Raw genomic sequence first — 27,921 nt, forward strand, 5'->3', positions numbered from 1 at the left:
CATAATTAGGAGTGTTTATTTAAAACAATATACATTCTTAATAAATTATAACAATTATTGCCAACTGAACTATAGTACAGGGTTCGACACTAAGGCACGTCCGACAGACATTGTCTACTGGTCATGTACGTAATTCCGACCACTTTTGGGACTATTTAAGAAAAATCTTTAGTGTTAGGCAACTGGTTGAAACTAAACTTCACATATATAATCCTGGGTTCAAAACTAACCTAGCATGAAAATTTAAATAGAATTAGATCAGTGAATGTTACTTAATGAACAGAAAATGATGACATGTAAACTATCCATTTTCGTAGGTTAAATGTACCTAAAAAATCGGCCACTTTTCAGTTTGATCTGCAGATAAAATTACAAAGCATTATCTTTTGACAAATGTCCTCAAATTCAGAGTATTAATCAATGTTTATACTATTAAAATTTTTGACTTGAATTTTAAATAAATGCGAAATTATTATACCAGTTACTACCCCTACCTATTTTAATAAATATAAACAATGGGAAACTGCTAATTCATTAAAAAAAATATTTCTTTTGAATGTGTTTAATAAATTTTTTCAAACATAGCTAAAAAAGTAAACACATTTTGTTTGAAAAGTTGACTTCAGTTTTGATGATTAGTAAACGCTTATATATAATATTAAAACATGTAATCTAGTAATATTCTTATAAAGGGAGGTAATTCATATATTAAAAAATATATTTAGGTTCTGATTTTTATGTTTTGAATATAATTTTTTGTCCAATTAATTGGTAAAACTTTAATTTAAGTTTATTAGATAAAATAAAAATAATTTTATCAAATATATTTGTTTCTTATATGAATATAATTGTTGAAACAAATGATGACATCACTTTCCCCACGAGCCAAATATTTCCCGCTATATTTGTGACATTTTAACACAAACGTTTACAGTGATGTGGTTCTTACATTTGCAAAACATTGAGAGTAGGGATGGTTTTCATGTTGATTTTTCTAAATAAAAACAAAATATGTGCGTCAAGATCATGAAAATGATTTTACATAGGTGGCCGATTTTTTACGTACAGGCCGGAATTACGTACATGACCAGTAGTAAGATCGGTGGTCGGGCTAGTAAAACTGCGGGCTAGCTTGTCCCACTGGTCGTACATAAAAAATCTATACTGATTCATATAACTATAACTAACTTGCGTGAAAACCTTTATATTTAACGTGTAAAATTGCTCTCGTATCCGTTATTTACATTAAAACAAAACTAGTGTATTTAAATAAACGCGGAGCATCCACATGATTCATCGCTATTTATAGACGCAAAGGAGAGCTTCCTGCAGAAATTGCTTGTTTCCATTGGTAAAGTAGTCATGAATATATATGATTTTCTGAAGTGTCGTAAAATTGTAGAGCATGATTTTACGACTTCTATCGAAAATCGGTATTGTCAATGTAAACATTTGTTCGTAGCAGACAAGAGAATGTAATTTAAAGAATGGCTTTGTTCAAGTTTGGATTTTCGTCCGACAAATCAGTTAATAAAAAAGAATCCAAAGCTTAAACTGACACGAAACGTAAATATGAAGAAACACGAAAACGTCAATTTTATCCTAGATGGAAAATCGATTCAGTTCCCATGGATTGAATTTGACGGAGAAAAGCAAAAAAAAGTTTTATTTTATTGTTTTACTCTAGGCATCAAAAAAAATCTGGTGTTCACTGATTATTTACTGATAAATCCTGATTAAACAGTTACATGACACAATTGTGTTCATTTGCTATGTCATTTGTGGTCTAGTAGACATCAGGTTCGGGCTAGTACATTTTAAGAGGAGCTGGTCCGACGGTCTTGCTGTAAAAAAAGTTAATGTCGAACCCTGTAGTATAAAATTCAAGATAACAACAATTGCACACCTCACAATCTAGAACCAAACATCCTAAGCAAGACATAGAGACGATATTTGAAATGCTCGGATTTCATAGACAATTGCAACAACACTTCAAATGGCCTTTTGCAAATATATGATGAAGAATTCTAAATCAGATCATTGGCAAAAAAGAGGACAAATGTGACTGTGCAGATATCATTATTGCCATTAAAAGTTATCAAAAATATAACCAACAAGTGCTACGAAATAATTGCTTTTGTTGAATTATTTTTTAATTCATAAAGCTTTATTAATGAGTCAATGGGATTTCAATACAAGGTAAAACCAAGAAGGCCAAAGTTAACAGTTGCTCACCTGGCAAACAAAGGAACTTTACTGCTCTGGGCAGGGAGTGTTAACAAGATTTCACAATTAACTTGTAAGGAAAACTTCCCTGACACCTGGAAGCCATGCTTCCATAATTGTTTTGGAAGCCAGTCCAGATGCTACAATTGTTAGGGAAGCCAGTCCAGATGCTACAATTGTTAGTGAAGCCAGTCCAGATGCTACAATTGTTAGTGAAGCCAGTCCAGATGCTACAATTGTTAGTGAAGCCAGTCCAGATGCTACAATTGTTTAATGTTCTGAGCAAGTTTTACTATGCGTGGGTAAAAAACATGACTTTGAGATGTACACATTGTTTAACTGTGGCCACATAAAGGATATGGCCACAACTCGTGGCTAACAGGAATTATTTCTCACTCTAAGAAACTATTGGAGTTCATAAAGACTATGCAAAGACTGTTCACATGCTGTTTTCTATAATTTGACCCCACACGAAACGGATTCCAACTTATATGAGATATAATAGAGACATATATCCTCACCAAGATTTGGTAAACTTAAGCAATAAATGTTGCTTCTAAAAATTTCACATGCTTCTTACTTTATTTGACATGGTTACATAGTTTTAACCCCACATTACCCAGTTTCAAACAAGGCCAAGATATAATTGGGACCAATGTTTTGACCAGGTGTCCTGAAGATTAGAAATATTAGTAGCCTCGAGAGTGCTTTCAAGCTTTTTCTTAAGTCTGACCTTGGGACATTGTTTTTAGCCCACGTTACCCAGTCTTGAACCCTGTTGAGTTATTGGAAAAAAAGGTCTTGCCTAGTTTTCTTAAGATTGGGCAATAAATGTGGCCTCTAGAGAGTTGATCATACACAACATGTGAAAAACAAAGGCAATCACACAAGCTCACTAAGAGCATGTTTTGCACATGTGAGTAAATGAGCACTAGCCTACTTCCAAAATACACAATATGGTTGAAACAAATTCATTATTGCATAGTGGAAAAAAACAAACAACTGTTACTCACATACAAAAGAACACATCATTTAGATTTATTTTTGAAAAAGTAAAAAATGCAACCAGAAGCTGTGTCTACAATGCTAATGAACATTTAACCTAAGTAACATTTATGAAAAAAACAGTATATATAAACTCATTTTTTCATGGATTTGTTATGCCAAAGTAAAGACAAAATAAATTTTATTGAGCTGGTTACATACTACTTTCTTTCAAGCAAAAAATAACTTCAATTAGCATAAAAAACTTAAGAGGCCATGGGCCCTGATTTAAGATGATAACAAAAGTCCCTTCTAAGAATGCAAGGCCCTCATGTTTGCTATGTCCGCCTCCTTGCTATCGGTGGTCTTAACCCAGATGTTTGCTATCCACTTCTCCCCTTGTTTGATGGGACAGCCCCCATGCATCGTGAATTCATCTACCTCCCCCATCCAGCCAGTCTCCTCGTTGACAAAGTGGTTGTACCAGATGATTGCCTTGCCCCGTCTGGCCGCCACACGCAGGCTTGCCTGCTCACAGTTCTTGAACAAGTGAAGCTTCTCAGACAAATGTGCATCCTAGGGAATAATATGGAACAAATGTAAAACAGACATGTATCACAAAAATGAGTCATATGCCATATGCCTCCAGCATAGCTGAAGACCAGCCTGCACAATCATACCATCTGGTCAGGCTAGACTGTCCTCTATAAAATTACCAACAAAGTTGAGGTCGAATTTGTAGACATGGTAGCTCCTGACCAGACTGGGCAGATACGCAGGTAGGTCTAGAGATAGGCTTGCCGCATATGGCATAACAACCATTTTTGCATGAAGTAGGTAATCTGTTAATGTATTGCTTGCTGGCACAAGTCTTGAACAATTAAAGCTTATCTGATCAAGTTTGCGTCCTGTAAGATTGCTTTTGTATTTTATTGTTTTACCTTTGTACACTTCAAATGAAATTTATGGGGGTACACTGAAACATTCTGTTGGTCAGATGATTATTCTGTTGGTCTGTCACTCTGCACATTGTGTACTTTGTGTTGCTAACAGTTACTAGTCTCTCAAGGCATTATTTTGTGTTCATCGCATTATTCATTTGCATTGTAATTTGCCCTTGAACGAAATTTGGATACTAACATCATTATACATATGTACTACTTGTTGTTAATTGGTCTCTATGTTTTCTGTATATCAACATGAAACTTTATGCTGTTTATTCTATGAAGAAGTGCATTTTTTGCATATGTCACAATATTCTTTGGAGAGTTATGTGTCCTTGAATTTTGGCAAATTTTGGATGGTATCCGGAGAAGCGCCCCCCCGGAGAACTGCCCCCCGGAGAACTGCCCCCTTATTTTAAAGGTGGCGGAGAGGTGCCCCCCCATCAAATCGGTAGGGGCGGAGAACTGCCCCCCTGTCAGAATTTAGTAGGCGGATATCTGCCCCCCCCCCCCCATCAAATCTGTAGGGGCGGAGAACTGCCCCCCGGTGTCATATTAGTTATTAGTTACGTAGTGAAAACAATACTTACGGGTAATTTTACGTTATCGCCGTACACATTTTATCCGGTAACAATTGAATTTCAGTACAAGTATATTACCATTTATTGAACTGAATAACACAAATTGTCTAGAGGCATGTGATAATACTGTTTAAGGCCCTTAGTGCGCATCTGCACCACTCACTATACATGAATGCCATGTAAAAGTCGTGTTTTAATAAGAGCGCGAAACATAGTCGAGATCCACACAGGAAACGCGTGCGTGTTAATACTGGCCAAGTGTCGCAACTAAATATAGACGTGCAACTCAGTACTTATGGAGGAAAAATTACATCGGAATTAATTTTCATTATAAAGATAGTATTGACCCATGGAAAAAAACCGTAAATTTACGTATAAAAAAGGAAATTAATAGGCAAAGCAAAGGCATTAATTTAGCTGACTTGAAGAAAAAAGTAGAGTGAAATCGAATTTATAATCAATTTATTTATGTTGTTTAGTTAATGCATGTGTCATACAAAATGACATACATAAATACACACATTACACATATTGCGGCAACAGTTTGCATTTTGAGCAGATCATGTCGATATGCCAAACAAACAAAATCGGTAACAGTTGCTTTAATTAGCAGCTAATTAGGCAGGCAGAGAACTTGTTACCGTTAACGATAAGCACCGCGATCTTTTAATCTTTTAATTGTTAGACCGGACCGACCTTTATTGTTAAGAACTTGTTAGCTTTGAATAAAGCCGCATACGGGTTTATTATATTGAACCGTCCAAATCCGTAATTGGCGAAAACAAACAAATAAATTATTGTTTTCAGCTTGCATAAGGATGGATTAAATTGCATGCTCATTGTTTGTTTTACTTACGGGGAAAATATCAAATAATTCAGCCGAGAAAACTTTTTATTAGCAAAAAGTGATTTGTTGTTCTTTGTTCACATAGACGAAAATCACGTGATTATCAAGATGGCGACGTCAATGCCGAGGCAGGTTTTTTTTGCCGTTTTATAACTTTTATTACTTGTACAACTTTATATTACTTTTGAAATTTCACTCAATTTCCAGACATAATAGCAAGAAAGTTATTGGCGTTATTGTCATTATAATACTCGCTTTATATATCGCCGCGAAATTTCTTTAATTAGGGGGCACTTCTCCGGGTCATCAATTCTGACAGGGGGGCAGTTCTCCGCCCTATAAAAAACAGTGAGGGGGCAGTTCTCCGCCCAGTGAAAAATCTTTGGGGGGGCAGTTCTCCGGGGGGGCACTTCTCCTAGAGCCATTTTGGATACTTACCGTACATCATCGATTCATCGTTTAGGCATACTCTGTGTTGTGAACAGTTATTGATGTATCATCGTTTAGGCATACTCTGTGTTGTGAACAGTTATTGATGTATCATCGTTTAGGCATACTCTGTGTTGTGAACAGTTATTGATGTATCATCGTTAAGGCATTCTCTGTGTTGTGAACAGTTATTGATGTATCATCGTTTAGGCATACTCTGTGTTGTGAACAGTTATTGATGTATCAAAACAAAATTTTATAGATTTGTAAATACAATATTTTTACCATTTTTGTTATATCACACTACTTGTTTCAGATTAATGTTCCCATGAAGTTAGGAAATTGATTCAATAAATCAAAATGAAGCTTTGTGCCTTTGTGAGTGATTAATTTGAATTAGGGAACAAAACAATTGTAAGATTGATTTTATTAATACTACAGATTTGCATCTGCTTGATATGAGTCATTGAAGGGTATTTGCCATCTCAAATATCTGTTCTAGCTGTATTTGTATTGGTTGTAAAGCATTCCTTTCCATGTACTGCTTTTTATGTATCCAGAGCATATGGTCAATCCTGTAGAAAGGGGGTCTGAGACCATTCAAAAGAGAATACCTTTATAGCAGGCTGAACTTAATAATATCTTTAATGTATAAATTATAAAATTCTGATTTATATTTTTGTTTTTGCCTTCAGGGGAAAGGGGATTTTAATTTAGGTGAACATTTATTTTGGGGAGCATTTTCCAGTCCTAAAAATGAATCATAGTTATGCCCTGATAACTAACATGATACCTCCTATTTTATACAGTTACTCACAGTTTCATTGATATCCTCCATGTTTGCATAGGGGAAGGCAGTTTCCCCACCCTCTGTAACATCGTTCAGGTAGAACAGGATGGTCATGTACCTAGAAAAGGATTCCAGAGCTAGTGAACCTAGACTCACAATATAAATAACACAGTTTGAGATGACCTTAGTTTTTTTCCATATTGTTACTAAGAATATTTTTGTATTGTAAAAACAATAAAAGGAAAGAATGTGATACATAGAATGTTACATAATCTTTGATTAAAGAAAAATTCATTCACAAGAATAAAATTGTATCGGTTCTAACCTTTAAGTCTGTTTGATTTGATTGTTCTATGTCTCACTAAAATAGACCTCCCTCAAAAACCATTAACCAAGTCCATACACGTGTATATCAACAAAGTATGCCTGTTCTTGTCAAATCTTATTCATTGACAAACAACCAAGTTGTACCCACCTTGGGACACTTAACATAGAGAGTTGAGTCCTGCTATGGGAAATGGGGCTTTATGAATGTGCATAAAGTGTTGTCCCATACTAGCCTGTGCAGTCCTCACAATCAGGGATGACACTTTCCACCTTAACCCTTACAGTGCGGGAACCGAATTTTGAAGGCCTTTGCAAACAGTTTGGATCCAGATGAGACGCCACAGAACATGGCGTCTCATCAGGATCCAAACTGTTTGCTATTCTGATAGTATTCTTTGAAAAAAATCGAAGAAAATGCTAATTTAAGAAATTCAGCAGACGACATTTTAGCAGACGACAAATTTCCCAGCATGCAAAGAGTTAACTTTATTTTCGTTAAGAAGAGACGTCCTTTACAAGAAAATATAATAAAAGCAGAAAGTGGCGCCCCTGATAAGCAAGAGCTGTAACGATTCACTCATCATTCGATTCGATTCGATTTTCGATACCAAATGGTCCGATTCGATTATTTTCGATTTGATCCAAATTAATTTATTTGCAGCTTATTTTGCAAACTATTTCATGTTTGGTTTGTCCAGGGCATGAGTTAGTATGTTTGGTTTTTGTTATTAATTGATTAAGTTATTATGTAGTACATTTAAAGTGTTTCATTTTTTAAATAAAATTTATAAACGCACATTGTTTTATAAGTAACAAATTTATTGAACTTCCTTCTTAAATAACAATAAATACACACTGTATAACATGTGTTTAACAGAAAAACAAAACAAAAACAAACATGTAAGTATATAAACAACTTCCAGTTGACTTCTTAACAGAATGCACACAGTTTAGTAAACAAACCAACTGACTGATTGCAACTTACGTCAACGAAGCACGTTTTGCAAGTTGCCTTTGCATCAGAACCTTCGCAAAACCCAAAATGTTCCCATACTTTTGAGTTTAATTTTGACGGTGCGTCTATCAGCGTGGTTTAAGAAGCCATTTTACCGGCTGATGTAATGCTCACGTTGTATTCATTCATTCATTGGATGCCATATTGGCTACTGACCAGTCACAAGACATATTACAAATGACAAGAAAGTTTAGACGACTGATTAAGAAAGTAAGGTTTAAAATGCGGATCAATCGGGATTGCAGTGAATCGAATCGAAATTGGCCGTTTTGGTATCGAAATCGAATCGGCGGCGTTGAACCGGTTTTTCGATGCATCGAACTGAATCGTTACAGCTCAAGGGACTGCACAGTTTTAGCTGGGACGACACTTTATGCACATGCAGAATTGTTTTCTTAGAGCAAGGCTCAATTAACCCGTTGCATGCTGGGAAATTTGTGGTCTGCTAAAATGTCGTTTGCTGAATTTCTAAAATTAGCATTTTCTTCGATTTTTTTTCAGCGAATACTATCAGAATAGCAAACAGTTTGGATCCTGATGAGATGCCACGTTCTGTGGCATCTCATCTGGATCCAAACTGTTTGCAAAGGCCTTCAAAAAATCGGTTCCAGCAATGAAAGAGTTAAATTGTATGATTGTATGATAAACCGCAGCATTTCAGACAAGCCACCAACCTGCAGATTCTGCACTTTCTCCTGTTCCCCTCCATACAGCACGGCACATGTTCGTCGAGTGGAGAAGAGTCTGTGTGGGCGTTGTAGTGGCCGTCAATGCCGTATCTTACAACCTGGGGGTCAAACTCCAAAGTTTACAATGCCTTCAAAGGCATAATATGAGAGGTAAGACAATAACCAAAGTCAATTTAAAAAAGATTTTCAATATCATTTATTTAAATAAATGCTTTACTTATATTATTATTTCCAAGGTTGGCCGAAAAAATTTGTTTATGAAAGTGTTTTAAAACATAAAAACTTGAAAAATAACTATTTTAAGCGAATATTAGCCATGTCATCATGGGTCCTTTGCAATATGAAACCGCTGTCCCCTTTAGTCAAGCATAGGTTTGTGGTCTCATTTGAGGATAGCATAGCTCCTAACCAGACTGCAACAATGACCAGGTTTGTCTGGAGCTACACTGGCTTCATGTGGAATAAGACCTATTTCTGTTTTCACATGACACAGGACAGACAACAGTGTCTGAAGAATTGTACAACAAGAGCATCGCCTAACCGGTGCCAACGCTCGGCTGTGAAAGCTTATCAGAATTTTTTTTTTTTTAGAGGTCACAGTGACCTTGACCTTTGACCTTGTGACCCAAAATTGGGTGTGGCATGATTAACTCATCAAGGTGCATCTACATATCAGGGGTTCTGAAATATGCTGTCCGAGTTGTCCGAGTCGTCAATTTACCCTTCCGGGCAAGCAGTTTTTGAAAGCTGGCTTGTCCGGGGACAAGTAAAATTTCTGTGGTAAAATTTGTTTCGAGAACGAAACTTCAATATTTTTCGAAAATAAAAAACGAAGTTTATATAAATAGCATATGATTAATCTGCGGACTAGCACACTTTTTTAACTGGAGGTTTGTTATTTTCCGATAATAATTATTTAATGTGGTAAACAAGTCCACGAGTATATATAGCAACAGCCAATCACGCATAAGAAAACAATTTTAATCAGGGACCTATGTCCCTGTTTTAATAGAGAAACCAGCACACATGTGTATAGCAACAGCCAATCACACATAAGAATTTTACGATAACACTTTTCGTAAATTGCAAATGGCCTTAACATGTTCCAAGGACCTGCATTTGATTTTTATATAATAAAACCACTTCAACGTCTAGCCATGACGCTAATCAGACCAATGATAAAATCAGTTCGGCGTCGGAAAAGAAGAGAAAAGCCAAGTATGAATATGATAAACACACGGCGCCAAGCGGAAACGAGAATTTTTTGAGTCTTGGCTAATTGATTTTCCTTGGCTTGAAACGTTGCCGATGTGTGTAAATGTAAACTTCGTAAGGAGTTTCCTTTATTAGCGGATAATTATATACTTATAATTAACGGAGATTATTTTATTTCAAGTGAATTGTGTAGTCATGTTGAGATTATTAAATATTATTTTATTTCAAGTGAATTGTGTAGTCATGTTGAGATTATTAAATATCCGAGATGGTACATGTATCATGTTAGTCGAACTTGTTTACGCTCTCAAATATTAAGCTACTTTTTATATTGGTAATATTTGGAGTTCCAAAGAATTTAGCCCACATAAAAAGTATCTCTAAATTCTTTGCGCATCTTATAAATAAGACTAGTATCATGTGTGACTTAAACGTGATCTTATTATATGCACATCTTGCTTGTATTTTTTGTTCAATTTTCTAGTTAACTATGTTTATAATTTAAAATAGAAGTTAACAAAAGTGTATGCTTGTATTATTTGCTTAATTAGTAATGACCTTTTCCTTTATCTATCTTAAAAGTACAGACAAGTACTTCTTTGGTACGGACAAGTGAATTTGTGGGTCCAACTTGTCCGTGGACAATTAGACTCTTAAAATATTTCAGAACCCCTGCATATGAAGTTTTAAAGTTGTAGGTGGAAGCACTTTGATTTTAGAGCCAATATTAAGGATTTAGCACGACGCCTACGGCGGACGGCTGACGACGCGCTGGCTATGACAATACCTCGGGTTTTCTCTGAAACAGCCGAGCTAAAAATCAGAATGAACTAAATTTGTCAACTGTTTGTATCTATAAGACATCTTCAACAAACAATTTAGTACTGACATACTGAAGGGCTGAGCACAATGCTTCTTTAATATCTTGTCTCTGATATAGCAAATGTGCCACATAGTGCAAGCATGGATATCATGGCATATGAACCCATTTGCACAGTCTTATATAAAGTTATGTAAGGTTTAACATGATGACTCAACAGAGTAGACTGATGCAGGGTCATATCTGGATAGAGGCCCATGTTCTCTTGTTGGGGCTCCAATGTGACCTACCTGTACATCACTGAGACGTATCAACTCTATGGGCATCTGTGTAACCTTTGCTGTCCTGAAACAGTATCAGAATACATATACAGTCATGTATTACTAATGATATGGATATCAAAGAGACACTGATTTTTTTTTAATTAAATGAAATATTGTACACAAAACTTGAAACTTGAATGAAGGTTATGGTTTTGGTAATAGTTTTGGGACACAAACATACAATGAATGAATGACAGACAGACAGGCCAAAAACAATATACCCCCGATCTTTCGATCCAGGGGCATAAAAATTGACTGCCTATTAACTAATGGTTAAGCTTTTAATCTGAATGTTAATATAAGATAAAAGATAAAAAAATTCTACTGCAACAAGGGAGACAACCCATTAATTACTATAAACACAAGGGAGACAACCCATTCCTTACTATAGAAACAAGGGAGACAACCAATGCCCATCTTTAAAAATAAGGTAGACCACCCATTTCCCATCACTGGAACAAGGGTGACCACCCACTCTCACCTCTCCTGTATCCTCTCATACACCTCATCCTCCACTTTGTCCCAGTCCAGCCATGCCTGGCTACTGTAGCGGGAGTGCTTCTCTGGGTGATCTGCTACCACCTTACTGTAAAGAGAATGAATATTGGACTTTGTGGGCAAGTTGTAATCACATAGCTTTATATTCAAAGTCAAAGTGTTTGTTTCATATGTAAAGCATGGCACCCTTGAACTTCAAAAAATTGTTTTCTGATACACGTCATAAAAGACCATTTAGAAGCAATAATTTATATAAAATAGTTGTATGTTATATAATAACTCTGGATTATTCTGCTATATGCCAAAGGCTTGATAGAAAGGCAAGCCAATACCCTTCAGAAAGTTCAATTCAGCTATAGAAGCTGGGTAGGCTTCCCACCCTTTCACAACAATCCCTTTGTAAGACTTGCATCTTTGACCAACAGACCATTTTGATTTACTGAACTTATGAAAGGTCGGCTTATAAAAGGTGTGTGTTTTTAGTCTAGAAATTAAACATGAGTGACCTCACATAATGATTTTTTATACCTAGATCTGAAATAGACTTGTAAAAAGATTTTCATTTTTTTCCAAAAATTGTTATTACAAATATACTAATTATTTAGAATATCAAAATTCATAAATGCAAAAAAAGAGTTAAATTATTTATTTCTTTGTCTGTGATGGAATTCAAACCAGTATCCTTTGGGAGCGAAATCTAAGATGCTAACTCTGGTCAATACGGGTTTCAAAACTCAACAGCGTTTTTAAAACAAAACTAGTTTGCTTGGAGTTTACAAAGGTTCAACCATAAAATGAAAAGACAAACAATACTTAATAAGAGTATTCATTTTAATTGAAAAGTATCCATAAACAACATATTTAAAAAATATTTTTTCTAACTCATGATTGCTATTTTGATTGTTTAAACATGATGAATATTTATTTTTGAAATATAGGAAAACATGAAAATTTTTAGTTTGAAAATGTAAAATGAGGGAACAAGATCCTTGAAGCCCTTTATTTCCTTTACTTCTTCTTAAAAAAAAAATCCCATATGTGAATAGGACTCTTCAAAGTGAAATCCATATATAACTTACTGAAGGTAAGTAAACAAATCCTTGGGCTTGATTTTACTCAGCTCTTCTCGGCTGATGTGCGCTGTAAGAACCAGAAAATAATGTTTGTATGCTACTACATGTCAAGTAAAACAGTAAAACACACTTCCTCAACCCATAACTACAAATATTTTTTACCCAGAATCAGGGATCATATTATGTTATGTTTTACTGATTTGTTTAAAAAAAGCAGATTTGGTTTAGAAAATTGTACTGAAATTACCAATGATTGGTCTGAAGAATTTTTTAAGAACAGCTATATCTTGGCAGTGATCAGTAAGACCTTCAAGTGTGGTCTTTACTTTGTGGTGGTGACCACCTCACAACTTCTGCATCTTGGATCATTGTAATCATTTACTAATCAACATTTAACACATGTGTCATCTAAATCCTGAGACATATAGACCAGACATGAAAATATATTCCACTTTTAAGCGTGACCTTAAACTTCGATTGGTGTAAATTTCTTATGCCTTTATGACATGCTATCCATGAATAAAATCATTTGATGAAAATTTCATGAAAATAGTTTACATTTAAAAAAATATATAGAAAGGCAACACCTCCTTCCTACTTCACATTCATAATTGGCACAACCTTACAAAATACACATTTTGCAATCAACAAGTGGTTTATGATGGCCATTAGATGCTCGACTGAGTTCAAGATAAACCATTTGTCAATAACTTGACCTGGTGACCTAGTTTTGTATTCATATTGCCCCAGATTCAAACATGGCCTTAACATTTAAGATAAACATTCTTACCATGTTTCATCAAAATTGTGTCAAAAATCAAGCCTCTAGAGTAAAACTAAGGTCTTTCTAAGTTTCACAAAGATATTGTTTACATTATCTCAACCCCAGTTGAAGAGTAGTTATAAACTCAGGATTTGAGCCGTGAAAACAAACATAAAGGCCATAATTCTACCAATATTATTTTCTTCCCTATCATCTAAATATTAAAAATATTAATTTTTACAAATTTGAGCAACACCCATCTCATAGTAATAGATAATTTGAAAACACAAGCCCTGGTAATTACTTATGTACACATGTACAGACGTACGGACAAGAGCAATTTTAATGCATCTCTCTCAAAGGGACATAATAATGTCACTCTATAGTGTTAACCTTTTACCCCTTGGATGTGTCTTTTGATGCAATTGTAGTCCACTAGAAAGTTAAATTTAACTAGAGCTTTGTCACAGATGTGACGAATACCCCCAGTCCACATGTCGCATTGACACAGAATATTTTGCATGTTGTCTTCACAAAAAACAGCGGACACCATGCTCAATGTTTAAAACGCACTAAGTGACCCTGTGACCTAGTTTTTGACCCGGCATGGCCCATGTTCGAACTTGACCAATACATCATCTAGATACAACTTATGACCAAGTGTGGTGAAGATCCAATGAAAACTACTTGAAATAGAGAGTGGACACCATGCTGAATGTGTAAAACGTACTAAGTGACCCCATGACCTAGTTTTTGATCTGGCATGGCCCATGTTCAAACTTGGTCTTAAGATCATCTAGATAAAACTTCTGACCAAGTTTGGTGAAGATCAGATGAAAACTACTTGAATTAGAGAGCGGACACAATGCTGAATGTAAAAAAATGCACTAAGTGACCCCGTGACCTAGTTTTTGACCCGGCATGACCCATATTCAAACTTGACCTAGACATTATCAAGATACAACTTCTGACCAAGTTTGGTGAAGATGGGATGAAAACTACTTGAATAAGAGAGTGGACACCATGCTCAATGTTTAAAACGCACTAAGTGACCCTGTGACCTAGTTTTTGACCCTGCATGACCCATATTCGAACTTGACCTAAACATCATCTAGATACAACATCTGACCAAGTTTGGTGAAGATCGGATGAAAACAACTTGAATAAGAAAGCAGACACCATGCTGAATGTTAAAAACGCACTTAGTGACCCTGTGACCTAGTTTTTGACCCTGCATGACCCATATTCGAACTTGCCCTAGACATCATCTAGATACAACATCTGACCAAGTTTGGTGAAGATCGGATGAAAACAACTTGAATTAGAGAGCGGACACTTAATACGGACCGACCGACCGACAGACAGACAGACAAGCTCACTCCTATATACCCCCCTAAACTTTGTTTGTGGGGGTATAATTAAAGACCTTTCTTACCAGATTCAAGTTTTAAAGGCTTCATTTCCAACCCTTAGATGTTGATGAGCAGCAAACAGCATAAAACCTGAACAGACTGCAAGTTACTTGCAGGCTGTCCTGGTTTTATGCTGATTGCAAAAATAATTTTCACTTTGCTTCTTATAAAGGAAAGGGTTAAAGACCCCAAAATTGATGATGCCCACTGCACTGCCACACACCACATGACCCCTGACACAATAGCTCAGATTAAGCATGGGTTAGCTAAAACCAGATTTCCACCACAAACAACATTATAGCAAGAGGGCCAAGATGGCCCTAGTTCGCTCACCTGAGAGGAGTCGGTTCATTCAATCTTTACCAAACGTCAAACTTGACCTAGATATTGTCCAGACAAACATCCTGGTCAAGTTTCATCATTATTGAACCAAAACTCTGGCATATGGAGTGATTTTGTTTTTGTTAGATTTGACCTGGTGACCTATATTTTGAGTAGACCCCTCTTACCATAAACTTTGCTTAAAAAAATAAATATTATGACCAAGATTCATAAAATCTGAATCAAAATGGTGACCTCTAGAGTGTTTAAAAGGACTGATCTGGACCATTTTAGAACTTGTACGAGATATCAATAAAACCAATGTTTTGACGAACTTTCATGATGATTGGGCAAAAATTGTGACTTCTATCTACAGTGTTTACAAGGTTTCTCTATAGCCAAATAAGGAAAACTGCCCTCCCCCTGGCAGCCATGTTCTTTAACTGACCGGAACCATTTTCGAACTCAACTCTCATATCAAGGAAACAAATGTTCTGACTAAATTTCATGAAAATTGGACCAAAAATGTGACTTCTAGAGTGTTCACATTTTTTCACTATATACATATAGAGAAAAATGCGCTGCCCACTGACGGCCATGTTTTTCACCAATCTGGAGCATTTTCAAACTCGTCCGAGATATCAATAAAACCAATGTTTTGACCAACTTTCATGATGATTGGGCAAAAATTGTGACTTCTAGAGTGTTTACAAGGTTTCTCTATAGCCAAATAAGGAAAACTGCCCCGCCCACTGACCAAGTTTCATGAAGATCTGACAATAAATGTTGCCTGTAGAGTGTTTACAAACAAATGTGGACGACGGACGGACGGACGGACGGACATACGGAGGACAAAGACAGGTCACAAAAGCTCACCTGAGCAATCAGGTGAGCTAAAAAGAATACACATAAACATCCACAATAATCACACAAAAGACCTGATAGAAAATAGTACCCAAATATGAACAAAGTACACCAAAATATGTTCCAGAAAAGTTATTTGTTTCCATTAACTTTGCATAAACAAGAGGGCCAAGATGGCCCCATTTCGCTTACCTTTTTTACAAGCCTTTGTTCATTGCTTAGTTGAACATTCAGTACTCTAGAGCATATTAGATTGGTTCTCTTCTGTTTACTTTTGCAGTGTGAGCATATGATTAATTCTGATTGAGTACTGTCTATTTGCCTTGGTTTTTTGCATGCAAACATTTGCAAGTAATGCTAATTCTACATGTGTTTACAAGGTTTTTGTAAGACTTGGACCTCCTGACCAAGATTTTGATCCCACATGACCCAATGTCAAACTTTGCATAGATATCATCAAGAAAAACATCCTGGTCAAGTATCATCATTATTGGACCAAAACTATGGCCTCTAGTGTGTTGACAAGGTATCAATGGGACAAATCTTCTGACCAAGGTTCATGCAGATTGGACAAGAAATGTGCCCTTTAGAGTGTTTACAAGGTTTCTCTAAATAAGGAAAACTGCCCCGCCCACTGGCGACCATGTTTTTCAACGGACCGGAACCACTTTTGAACTCAACCAAGATATCATTAAGACAACCATTTTTACAAAGTTACAAGAAGATTGGGCATGGAATGTGACTTCTACAGTGTTTACAAGGTTTTTCTTTTTTTGACCTAGTGACCTAGTTTTCAACCCAGCATGACCCAGTTTCAAACTGAATCGAGGTATCATTGGATCAAATCTTCTGACTAAGTTTCATGAAGATCGGACAAGAAATGTGGCCTCTAGAGAGTTTACAAGGTTTCTCAATAGCCAAATAAGGAAAACTGCCACGCCCACTGGCAGCCATGTTTTTCAACAGACCGGAACCACTTTTCATTAAGGCAAACATTTCGAAAAAGTTACATGAAGATTGGGCATGAAATGTGACTTCTACAGTGTTTAAAAGGTTTTTCTTTTTTTTGACCTTGTGACCTAGCTTTTGACCCGGCATGACCCAGTTTCACACTCGGCCGAGATATTATTGGGACAAAGCTTCTGACCAAGTTTCATGAAGATCAGACAAGAAATGTGGCCTCTAGAGTGTTTACAAGGTTTCTCAATAGCCAAATAAAGAAAACTGCCCTGCCCATTGGTGGCCATGTTTTTCAAGGGACCCGAACCACTTTTGAACTCAACCAAGATATCATTAAGACAAACATTTTGACAAAGTTACATGAAGATTGGGCATGAAATGTGACTTCTACAGTGTATACAAGGTTTTTCTTTTTTTTGACCTAGTGACCTAGTTTTTGACCCGGCATGACCCAGTTTGGAACTTGACCGAGTTATCATTGGGACAAAGCTTCTGACCAAGTTTCATGAAGATCGGACAAGAAATGTGGCCTCTAGAGTGTTTACAAGGTTTCTCAATAGCCAAAATGGGAAAACTGCCCCACCCACTGGCGTTCCATGTTTTTCAACGGAACCACTTTTGAACTCAACCAAGATATCTTTAAGACACAAAGTTACATGAAGATTGGGCATGAAATGTGACTTCTACAGTGTTTACAATGTTTTTCTTTTTTTTAACCTAGTGACCTAGTTTTTGACCCGGCACGACCCAGTTTCAAACTCAACCGAGATTTAATTGGGACAAAGCTTCTGACCAAGTTTCATGAAGATCGGACAAGAAATGTAGCCTCTATAGTGTTTACGAACAAATGTGAACAGATGGATGGACAGACGACGGACAAAGACCGATCACAAAAGCTCACCTGAGCCATCAGGTGAGCTAAAAAGGCAAAAGTGAGGTAAGCAAAATGTTTTTTTCCGTATTTATTTGTATAATCAATTTCCAATTTAACATGAATTGCATAAATATTCCACATCTGACTGTTAAACATTCTTTTGTTTAGTATTGATTTTAGCAAAAAAGATCGAAACAAATCAGGGTCAGTTGTGTTGCACAAACCAACACCTTCTTTATTTACAGCTAATTCATAATCATTACGTAAATATGAAAGATTGTCAAAGGTATTAGCTATTATGAGTATATTACAAGTAGGTGATACAAAATACAGCTTTAAGTGCTGAAAAGTAGAATGCATTATTGAATATGGATAGTTACTGATCCTCCCTACTTGCAACATATTTTTTTATGATTTCAAGCCCATACAGAAAGGACATTGCTTTTATTTTAAAGCTTGTTTGTTTTCCTATCATTGAGCAAAGAACTTGGTCATTTCTTTATTACTAATGTAACGTTGACCTACAAGCAAGGGTCTAATGGGTTTTTAAGTTTTATTTCAATAGCTCTTTTCTTTTGTAAGTTGTTTTGCGGAAACCATTTATCTATACTATGTAACAGTGATTTTTAATTTGGCCCCTTGTTTAGTTCTCAAGTAAGTCAGGAGATTGGATATATTATGACATACATCAAAATTTGGACTTGTGTTTCAGATATTAAATTTAGTAACTCTCATTTTAGAATTCAACAAAACGTTTTCAGTTTTTTGTAATCAATTCAACGTAACTGCTTAAGATGTTTCAAATGAATGTTTTGACAATTTTATGCATGAAATGCACAATTTCCACCTGCATTACGCCCGCTTGCCATCATCAGTTTTGTAAGTTACGTGGTAGGTATAACAAAGCCAACAAACTGCTACAACACCACGCACTTATGGCAATTACGCCATCATACATGTATGATTTTACTGCAGGTATTGTCTGCATGCCTACAAATGCTGTCGCTCATTCAAAGCCCTCTAATTGTCTCCCTCATATGCTGGAAATGTGGGCGATCTTTAGAAATGAAGCGCGAATCGCTCAATAGCGCATTCTAGAAAGTACACTGCAGATGTGAGTTTATGTGAACTCTATCTAAGACTTCTTTACTTTGCTGAATAGAAATTTATACTCCTTTTTACAGGATGGGCTTAAGTTAAGTGGGTAAACATATTTGGGTACACACGTAAGAAGGGCAACACAAAACCAAAGGCTGCATAACAGGTTTACCATATATTGAAGCTTAATAAACAAGAGATGTGTTTGTCAGAAACACAATGCCTCCTACTGCGCCACTTTGAAGCCATATATTTGACCTTTGACCTTGAAGGATGACCTTGACCTTTCACCACAAATGTGAAATGTGCAGCTCGATGAGAATTGGGATACACATGCATGCCAAATATCAAGTTGCTATCTACAAATTACAATATTGCAAAAGTTATGGACAATGTTAAAGTTTTCGAACGGACGGACTGACTTACGGACGGACTGACCGACACTTCAACTGTTATATGCCACCCTACCTGGGGCATAAAAAAGGTATGAGTGGCTAAGAGAACACTAGTTTAATATTTAATATGAGCCCCACTCTGAGAAAACCAGGCTTTCTTATTCTTACTTGATTTTAACATTATTTATAGCCAATTGACAATAATCTAACAAGTATGTTGTTGATAACCACAACTACCTAAGGCCTGTCAAACTCTTCTTACAGTCAATTAATGTTCTTAGCTGTGATCATTATAATTATTATTGTATTGTTATTTTTATTTTCATTTTATTATTCAATAATTACATGACAGACATAGAAAACCTTATTTATATTAAACCTGTCTTTTACAACTACTTATGTTGTTGGAAAAACTAAGTTATCCAAAATACCAACATTTGAATTTAATAATTCAGAACAGATTTACATTTACCGGTACTCGTAGAGAAATGTATATAAACATTTGTTCTTAATTGTGTAAATAGTATGGTTGTTTCAGTTCCAAATTAATTTAAAATTAGAATCAAATAATCTTGCGTTTTTTTTAAGTATATTTTTGCAACATATGCTTTCTTAATTTAATGAATTAAAACAATATTTGTAAAACTTAAGAAAACTAAATATATGTACAAGCTAAATGATATAATTTAAACAAATACACACACTGTACTTTTACATGTAGAATTATAATGCAGTGTTATTTCCTTAAGATACAGATGTGCAAAACCAGACTCACTGTCGCCATTTGTGTCGAGCTCAAGCGTGCTATACCTATAATAACATGATTAGTACATCACACACATTACTGTGCACAAAACAACCAACAAACTAAAGTATTTAACATAACTGATAACAAAGACCCAATCCCACAGAAACAGGGGCATACCTTCAGGTTTTTTTTAAATTATTTATGTTGTATGATAAAATGGTTTGTGTTTCAGAGAGACAAATGAACAAACAGATGTCCATGGTGATTTTAGTTTACCCCCTTTTACTTTGATGGCGGGGGGGGGGCGGTATAATAAAATGAGCAGCTCACATACAGTACAGCCTAAGCAAAACGGAAGTGCTAAGACCAAGAATGGGTTTTCAAGATGTTTTAAAGTTAAAATTATTCACAAGTTTGGATCCAGGTCTTTGTTTAGCTTGCAAATATAAACTGAATTTGAGGCAACTAGATATTAACAGTATGTTTTTGAGATACAATTTCATCTACAGTCCAACCTGTGTTATCCAACCAGTCACAGGACAAAGCAATGTGTTTGCTTAAGGCAGGCGACTGCTTCATAGATCAGCACTCTTGATACGGGACATAATGGGGTAAACATGCAAGTAAATCAATAAAATATGCAGTATTTTTATACTTATTTGCAGGTATTTATACCATTGTTCTGTTTTGTGATAACTGTGGCCTTCAGAGTGTTCCAAAGCTTATTTTGTTAAATTTGGCTTGGTGACAGAGTGTTTACCCCTTGTTAAGTAGCATCAATAAGGTGTCATAACAACCACAAGTTCAGAACTAGATAATTATAATTGTTGCATATGAATAAATGCAACCACTCTCTCTGCAATGGCAGCAATAATTATAAATTGAGCAGTAGAGCTGCAACGATTCAATCCGATTCATTGAAAATCGATTCGAAATGCTTCCATTCGATTACGATACCAAACCTACCAAATTTGATTCGATTCTTTAACATAAATACATATATATACATAGATACGAAAAGCGCGCTGTATTCTGACTATTGATACAGGAAGGTGTAGTTTCTATCTTTACTTGTAATACCGACGCGCGCGATTGGTTGCTTATTACTTTAGTCATCCAATCAATAAGCCCGTTACGGTCTACTTTCGGAAAAAGCGTCAAAATGGCTGAGCAAGTTATTGCAGACAAATTGATATTATTAGATGCGCCTAAGAAGCTAAAATCAAAAGTGTGGCGGTATTTTGGGTTTCGGGATGGTAGCCCTACCGATAAAGCAAAGTGTAAACTGTGCTTCGCGGATGTGGCATACGCTCAGTCCGGCTCAATTACTAATCTAATGCAATATGTCAAACGCAAACATAACGTTGATTTAGCAACACTAAGAGGTCGTACAAGTGCAACTACTCAAGTCGCCAGCCAGAAAAGTAGTTCTATTTCTGTTGGAGCTTTGTTTAGTTTATTAGAGAATGTGATTTGTCCTACAGGTAACAGGTGATGCTGTCATGGCACAATGGTAGACAAGCTTATGCGGTTTGGGTAAAAGTATAATAGTGATAATACTACCATTCAACTGATTCCAGATACGTTCTTATGATTATTTACCGGTATTAATTTTTTTTTATTATTGTGTAATCAACACAATCTTCTAGTCAGAAGTTTTTATATTGAAATTGAGTCCTAATTTGCTATTCTTTTTTATGTGTTTTATTGAAATCACATTTGAACAGAAATGTTAATTTTTAGGCATAAGAGTGAATATATGATAAAACTAGGTTTGAAGATGAATCGAATCGAAAAAAATCGGTATCGGAGTGTCTGAAATCGAAATCGAATCGAGCTGTTGGTGAATCGTTGCAGCTCTATTGAGCAGAACCATTTTAAGCAAGTTCCAGTCGATAGGGAAATATTTGAGCAGGTCTCTGAGAAAACTGGGCCAAACACATGTGCATTAAATATCGTCCCAGATTACCATGTGACAAAGAACATTCACTCACAAACTCACAATTCACAATTTACAAGTCAAAACTCACAATTCACAATGCACTATTCACAACAGAAAAGAGCGACCACAAAGCTTACCATGAGCATGTTATACAAAATCAATCCATTGCAAAAATTGGAAATTCTTTTTCTAGAGCAAATTAACCATGCGTTTTGCTTAAGCTGTACTGTATTAAGAAACAATTAACATTAACACCAGGTACTGGTTCTAGTCCCAGGAAACACAAACACACTCAATGTGTTTCAGTGTTTCAAATAAGCCTTAGGCTTTCTATGCGATCAAGCTCAAATAAATATGTTCAAACAAAACTAAAATTAAATATGAGCTTTCAAACATCATGCACATAACATGCAGTCAAGCAGTCAACTTTGTTACGCAACTTTACCATATATAATTATATTGATAATAAATACATGGGGATGCATATCATGCGCAGCAAAAAATTAAATATATATCATACATTAATATATATTCGTAACGTTCATAATTGAAATGCAAGTAACTGTTATTGAAAGTAGTAAACATTGCAAAGGAATAATTCAATTAATAAAAATATTGAAGCAAACAATAACTTCATGTTCAAAAAATATGTTGCAGTCATCAAAAATAGCAGATTTACTACTTTTTAAATCCTGAAGTCTAATACAAGCACATGAAAGCAATACAATTTACAAGACCCTTTAAACTTAAAAGTAAAATTTGAGCCAGAAAATTGACCAGTTTATAATTTCAAAGGGCTCATTATAACAGCTAGTATTAATTTGTATGTGTATTTTTTTCAGCAAGTTAATATTTGAAAATAGCACTCACATATCCAATATGTCCTCTTTTTCAAGGAAGATATCATATCCATTCTCTATGGTAATCTTCATCTAAAAATAAAGTAAGATGAATGGAAATAAGTGTTTAATAGATATTCATTGAGCCATGTCATGTGAAAAAGGGTCTAATGTGCCATATGCTGCCATTGTATATCAAGACAAGCTTAAGCATTGGAGCAGTCTATTAAAGAGCTACTCTGACCTTGACCTAATGAACACCACATGTAACCCTTGCAAGGTCTTGATATAATTGTTTGAGAAAACTCTTTAAGCTATTCATAAAAAACTAACTTAAATAAGAACTTTTATCTACCAATATAGTGCATATGTAAATTGCGAAGAGTAAAATTGCATCTAATTTTACCATTGTCAAACAAGAGTTACAAAACTTGGTCTCAGAGGCAATTTAAATACGAGGAAAACATAACTAAGTTTGAATGAAATTGCTCAATTCATTCCTGAACAAAGGATGTGTTTGTCAGAAACACAATGCCCCCTATTGCGCCGCTTTGAAATAAAATTTCAATATATCATTTGGCAGGTTTAGAAATTATCTCCCTTTTTAAGCTCATTACTTCCCTTGGATTGTATTGTATGACTTTTGACCTTGAAGGATGACCTTGACCTTTCACCACTCAAAATGTGCAGCACACATGCATGCCAAATATAAAGTTGCTATCTTCAATATTGCGAAATTGATGGCCAATGTTAAAGTTTTCGGACAGACGCACAGACTGACAGACAGACTGACAGACGGACTGTTCAACTGCTATATTCCACCCTACCAGGGGGCATAAAAACTAGCTTACCAAATAACTTAAACCTAGCTCGGACGCTGATGCTGGGGGAAGTAGAATAGCTAACCACTCCTTTTAAAATCAAGCTTTATCATAGATAACTAACATGTGCATCACTATTAGCCATTATTTGAAACACTTTTCTTAAGATTCTGACCCTGAAAATAGCTCTTACTTGTTTTATTTAATGTCTGAAATAACACAAATTGTATTACCTCCTTAATATCCAGTTCCCCATCATGGTTTAAGTCCATCAAGTCAACATTTTGGTTTTTGGACATGGAATGTGCCATTGTTTGACTGGACTCTAGACCAGTTTTCACGGCAGCTGCTTTTATGTAGTCGCATTCCTCCTCAGTTAGGAAATTCTCAATTTCTGCAAATTTAAGTTCATATGTAAATACAACTAGCATGGTCGCCGTAGTTTAATGGATATGGTGTCCGCCTAGCGACCGAGAGGCCACGGGTTAGATCCCCACCGTGGGAGCGTTCTTTAGATCTCCCCCAAAGACACCAAGTACTGGTTCTCGACCCAGGAAACGGACTTGAGAGGGTTTATATAAGCCTTAGGTTTTCGATGCAATCGAGATAAAATAAATAGGTTTAAACTAACTAGCATGGTGAAAAAAGGGTCTTATGCCACATACGTTCAGCTAAGCTGCAGTTTTGCCTGACAGTCTGGTCGGGAGCTACTTTGTCAGCTAACCATACCACAATACCAAACCATACCACACCATACCATACCATACCACACCATACCATACCATACCACAATAGGTCATGACCAGAATGTGCTGTGCAGGCATAATACTGGTCATACAATGTATCATGTACATATCAAGTAAACATGAACAAATGCATCAAGGATTGTGAATTGATAGTTATAAATTTTAAATTATGTTCACACAATAAAAGCAAGTATACAGCACATATGTATTTTTCAGACAGAAAATGTACCCACATAAGTGAAGAGATTTCCACATGTCTGGATTATAAAATGCCCGTCTTTGGTAATTAACAAAATAATATAACCTTAGACTTTTACTTTCCATGAAGTGTTTATCATGCTGGATTATGTGATGACAATCATATCTTTGACATAAACATGCTGGATTATGTGATGACAATCATATCTTTGACATAAACATGCTGGATTATGTGATGACAATCATATCTTCGACATAAACATGCTGGATTATGTGATGACAATCATATCTTCGACATAAACATGCTGGATTATGTGATGACAATCATATCTTTGACATAAACATGCTGGATTATGTGTTGACAATCATATCTTTGACATAAACATGCTGGATTATGTGATGACAATCATATCTTTGACATAAACATGCTGGATTATGTGATGACAATCATATCTTTGACATAAACATGCTGGATTATGTGATGACAATCATATCTTTGACATAAACATGCTGGATTATGTGATGACAATCATATCTTTGACATAAACATGCTGGATTATGTGATGACAATCATATCTTTGACATAAACATGCTGGATTATGTAATGACAATCATATCTTTGACATAAACATGCTGGATTATGTGATGACAATCATATCTTTGACATAAACATGCTGGATTATGTGATGACAATCATATCTTTGACATAAACATGCTGGATTATGTGATGACAATCATATCTTTGACATAAACATGCTGGATTATGTGATGACAATCATATCTTTGACATAAACATGCTCGATTATGTGATGACAATCATATCTTTGACATAAACATGCTGAATTATGTGATGACAATCATATCTTTGACATAAACATGCTGGATTATGTGATGACAATCATATCTTTGACATAAACATGCTGGATTATGTGATGACAATCATATCTTTGACATAAACATGCTGGATTATGTGATGACAATCATATCTTTGACATAAACATGCTGGATTATGTGATGACAATCATATCTTTGACAATTCCCAGAGAATGAGAGAGTACATGTATCATGCTTACCAAAGACCAATGGCTTCATGTTCAGAGTTTTCATTTCAAGTTTTCGGTCACCATCCATAATTGTCTGTACATTTCCAACCTATTAAATAAATTTACAGCTTTTGAATAAAAGCTTCTATATATTAAAGCTTATAACTGTTAAAAACTTGTTCATGTTTCAATTGTGCATTTTTATACAATCTAATAACCACATCAATTATATTTTTAAGCAGTGCCCCAGCTAAGCCTGAATTGAAGGGTGCCCCACCCTGCCCTTTCTAGGGCCCCCCCCCTGCCCTTTAAAAAAGAAATATATATATTTTTTAACATATGATTCATAAAATCTCTTATTTCATTGTAATTATACTTTAATCCTCATTGTAGACATTATATTTTAATGGTTTAATAATAACGGGAATAAAATATTCTAACAATTATTAATAACATATAAATTAACATGCAACAGGAAGCATTCCAGAAACGCCAACGCGCTAAAAAGTGCCCTTTTCACAAAATACTGCAAATTCGTTGAATTAATATCCCCCGCGAAAATGCTTCTGGACACTAGCGTTATATGTGACACTCAAAAAAGCATTTTTTCAAGATACAAAGGGCCATAACTCTGTTATTTACAGATGGTGTACAATGCCATTTTGCGTGCATCATCCTCTTATCCATATATATATTCATATCAAGTTTCAAGCTCCGGACGGATGGAAAAACAGATGGACGGACAGACAACGACAAAACAAGATCCCTCCGTCTATGGCGGGGCATTATAATAACCCTCTAGAAATTCTGCACAGAGGACCTTGTACAATTTTTCTTCTTTTTAAAAATATTAAATTGCTGCAGGGACTACCCTACGGGCGACTAGAGCGATAATTTTGCTGTTACGCCCGTGATGTCGCCCTACGAGCCCAGAAAAGCTAAAATAAGGTCGCCCGATTTTTTGTGTTAATAAGACTGGAAAAGCGATAATTAAGCCGCAAGATTATTTTTGCTAAGGCGTGCTACCGCCCACAGGCGATTAGCAAGTTTTTTGTTTGTTGTTTATCTAACAATTTACCCCCCCCCCTGAACAGATCGTTCCAAAATGGTGTAAAATTAAAAACACACTGGTGACCTACTGGACAAATCTGACAGAAAACATTTTTGCTTTCAATATAAATCAATTTTTTTATTAAATGTTCGCATCAAGACGTTCCTAAGTCGTCTGTACAAAAAGTATGTAGATAACATATGTGGTACCAATTTATAACTAAGGGTACGACAAAGCCTGTGTACGAATCAAACGAATGTATGCAAAACAAGAACACGTAGCATAGTGGTTCGTACCAGTTCACCATTCAATCGCGTTAATCTCACGCTGTTATCTTCGGAACATTTAACACCATCGTCAGATTTTGTGCAGACGCCTTCTTCAGAATGACCACAGTGCACAATTGACATTAAAAACACGGATAACAATACAGCTGCTTGCGCAGTATTTCCTGGCATTTTCCTTGTTTTAGTTTCGGTTCAATATAAAGCGCCGTCTATGATGGTTACACTACACCAAAATCTACATCTACATCTACATCGTTACGTTGATCTGTCAGACCTGACAATCCTTCAACGGTGCGCTAAGAGAAAGAGATTAAACAGAAAAAAGTAAAGGTAGAAGTATAGAATCGACGGAGCGACATAAAGATACAGGCAGAAATAAGGAAAGTTTTATCAGCTGCTTTCGATTCATCAAGGCTGACCTCTCCGGCTTCCGTGGCGGTTAAGGGGCACTAGGCCCCGCCGGTACAGCCCGAACCCATCATTTGAATTTACTTGCAGCTGGAAGAGAGTCCCCGTTAGAAGGTAAGGTTCGATAGCTCCTTCTTGAAAGATGCCAATGAAGGAGCCTCAGCCACTGAAGCTGGGAGTCTATTCCAGAGAGGTATGGTGTTTGGGAAGAAGCTATGCTTGTAGCAATCTGTCTTAGTGGAGTAGGGCAGGTACTTCTGTTGGTGTGACGCTCTTGTCCTAGAGTTAGTTTTCTGTAGGTAGTCGTTGGGATTAATGTCTATGAGGTTGTTGGTGATTTTATACAGGAGGGTAAGTTGTATTTTCTTTCTTCTGGTTTCAAGGCTTTCC

The 27,921-nt window shown here is 35.8% G+C and overlaps 1 protein-coding gene across 1 annotated transcript; it reads right to left on the reverse strand.

Annotated features, from left to right (window-relative positions):
- LOC127862180 (transmembrane prolyl 4-hydroxylase-like) lies at positions 1-27,339 on the reverse strand. The gene is made up of 11 exons (XM_052401184.1): positions 27,133-27,339; positions 25,816-25,894; positions 24,032-24,192; positions 23,009-23,070; positions 20,224-20,258; positions 12,768-12,828; positions 11,672-11,776; positions 11,158-11,212; positions 8,818-8,930; positions 6,829-6,919; positions 1-3,786 (listed from the first exon to the last, which is right to left on the reverse strand). Exons 1-11 carry the CDS (start codon positions 27,292-27,294, stop codon positions 3,523-3,525), a joined length of 1,188 nt encoding a protein of 395 aa, XP_052257144.1. The 5' UTR covers positions 27,295-27,339; the 3' UTR covers positions 1-3,522.
- Between the last annotated feature and the right edge of the window lie 582 nt (positions 27,340-27,921).

The sequence above is a fragment of the Dreissena polymorpha genome, chromosome 16, assembly GCF_020536995.1.
Source record: "Dreissena polymorpha isolate Duluth1 chromosome 16, UMN_Dpol_1.0, whole genome shotgun sequence".
NCBI lineage: Eukaryota > Metazoa > Mollusca > Bivalvia > Myida > Dreissenidae > Dreissena > Dreissena polymorpha.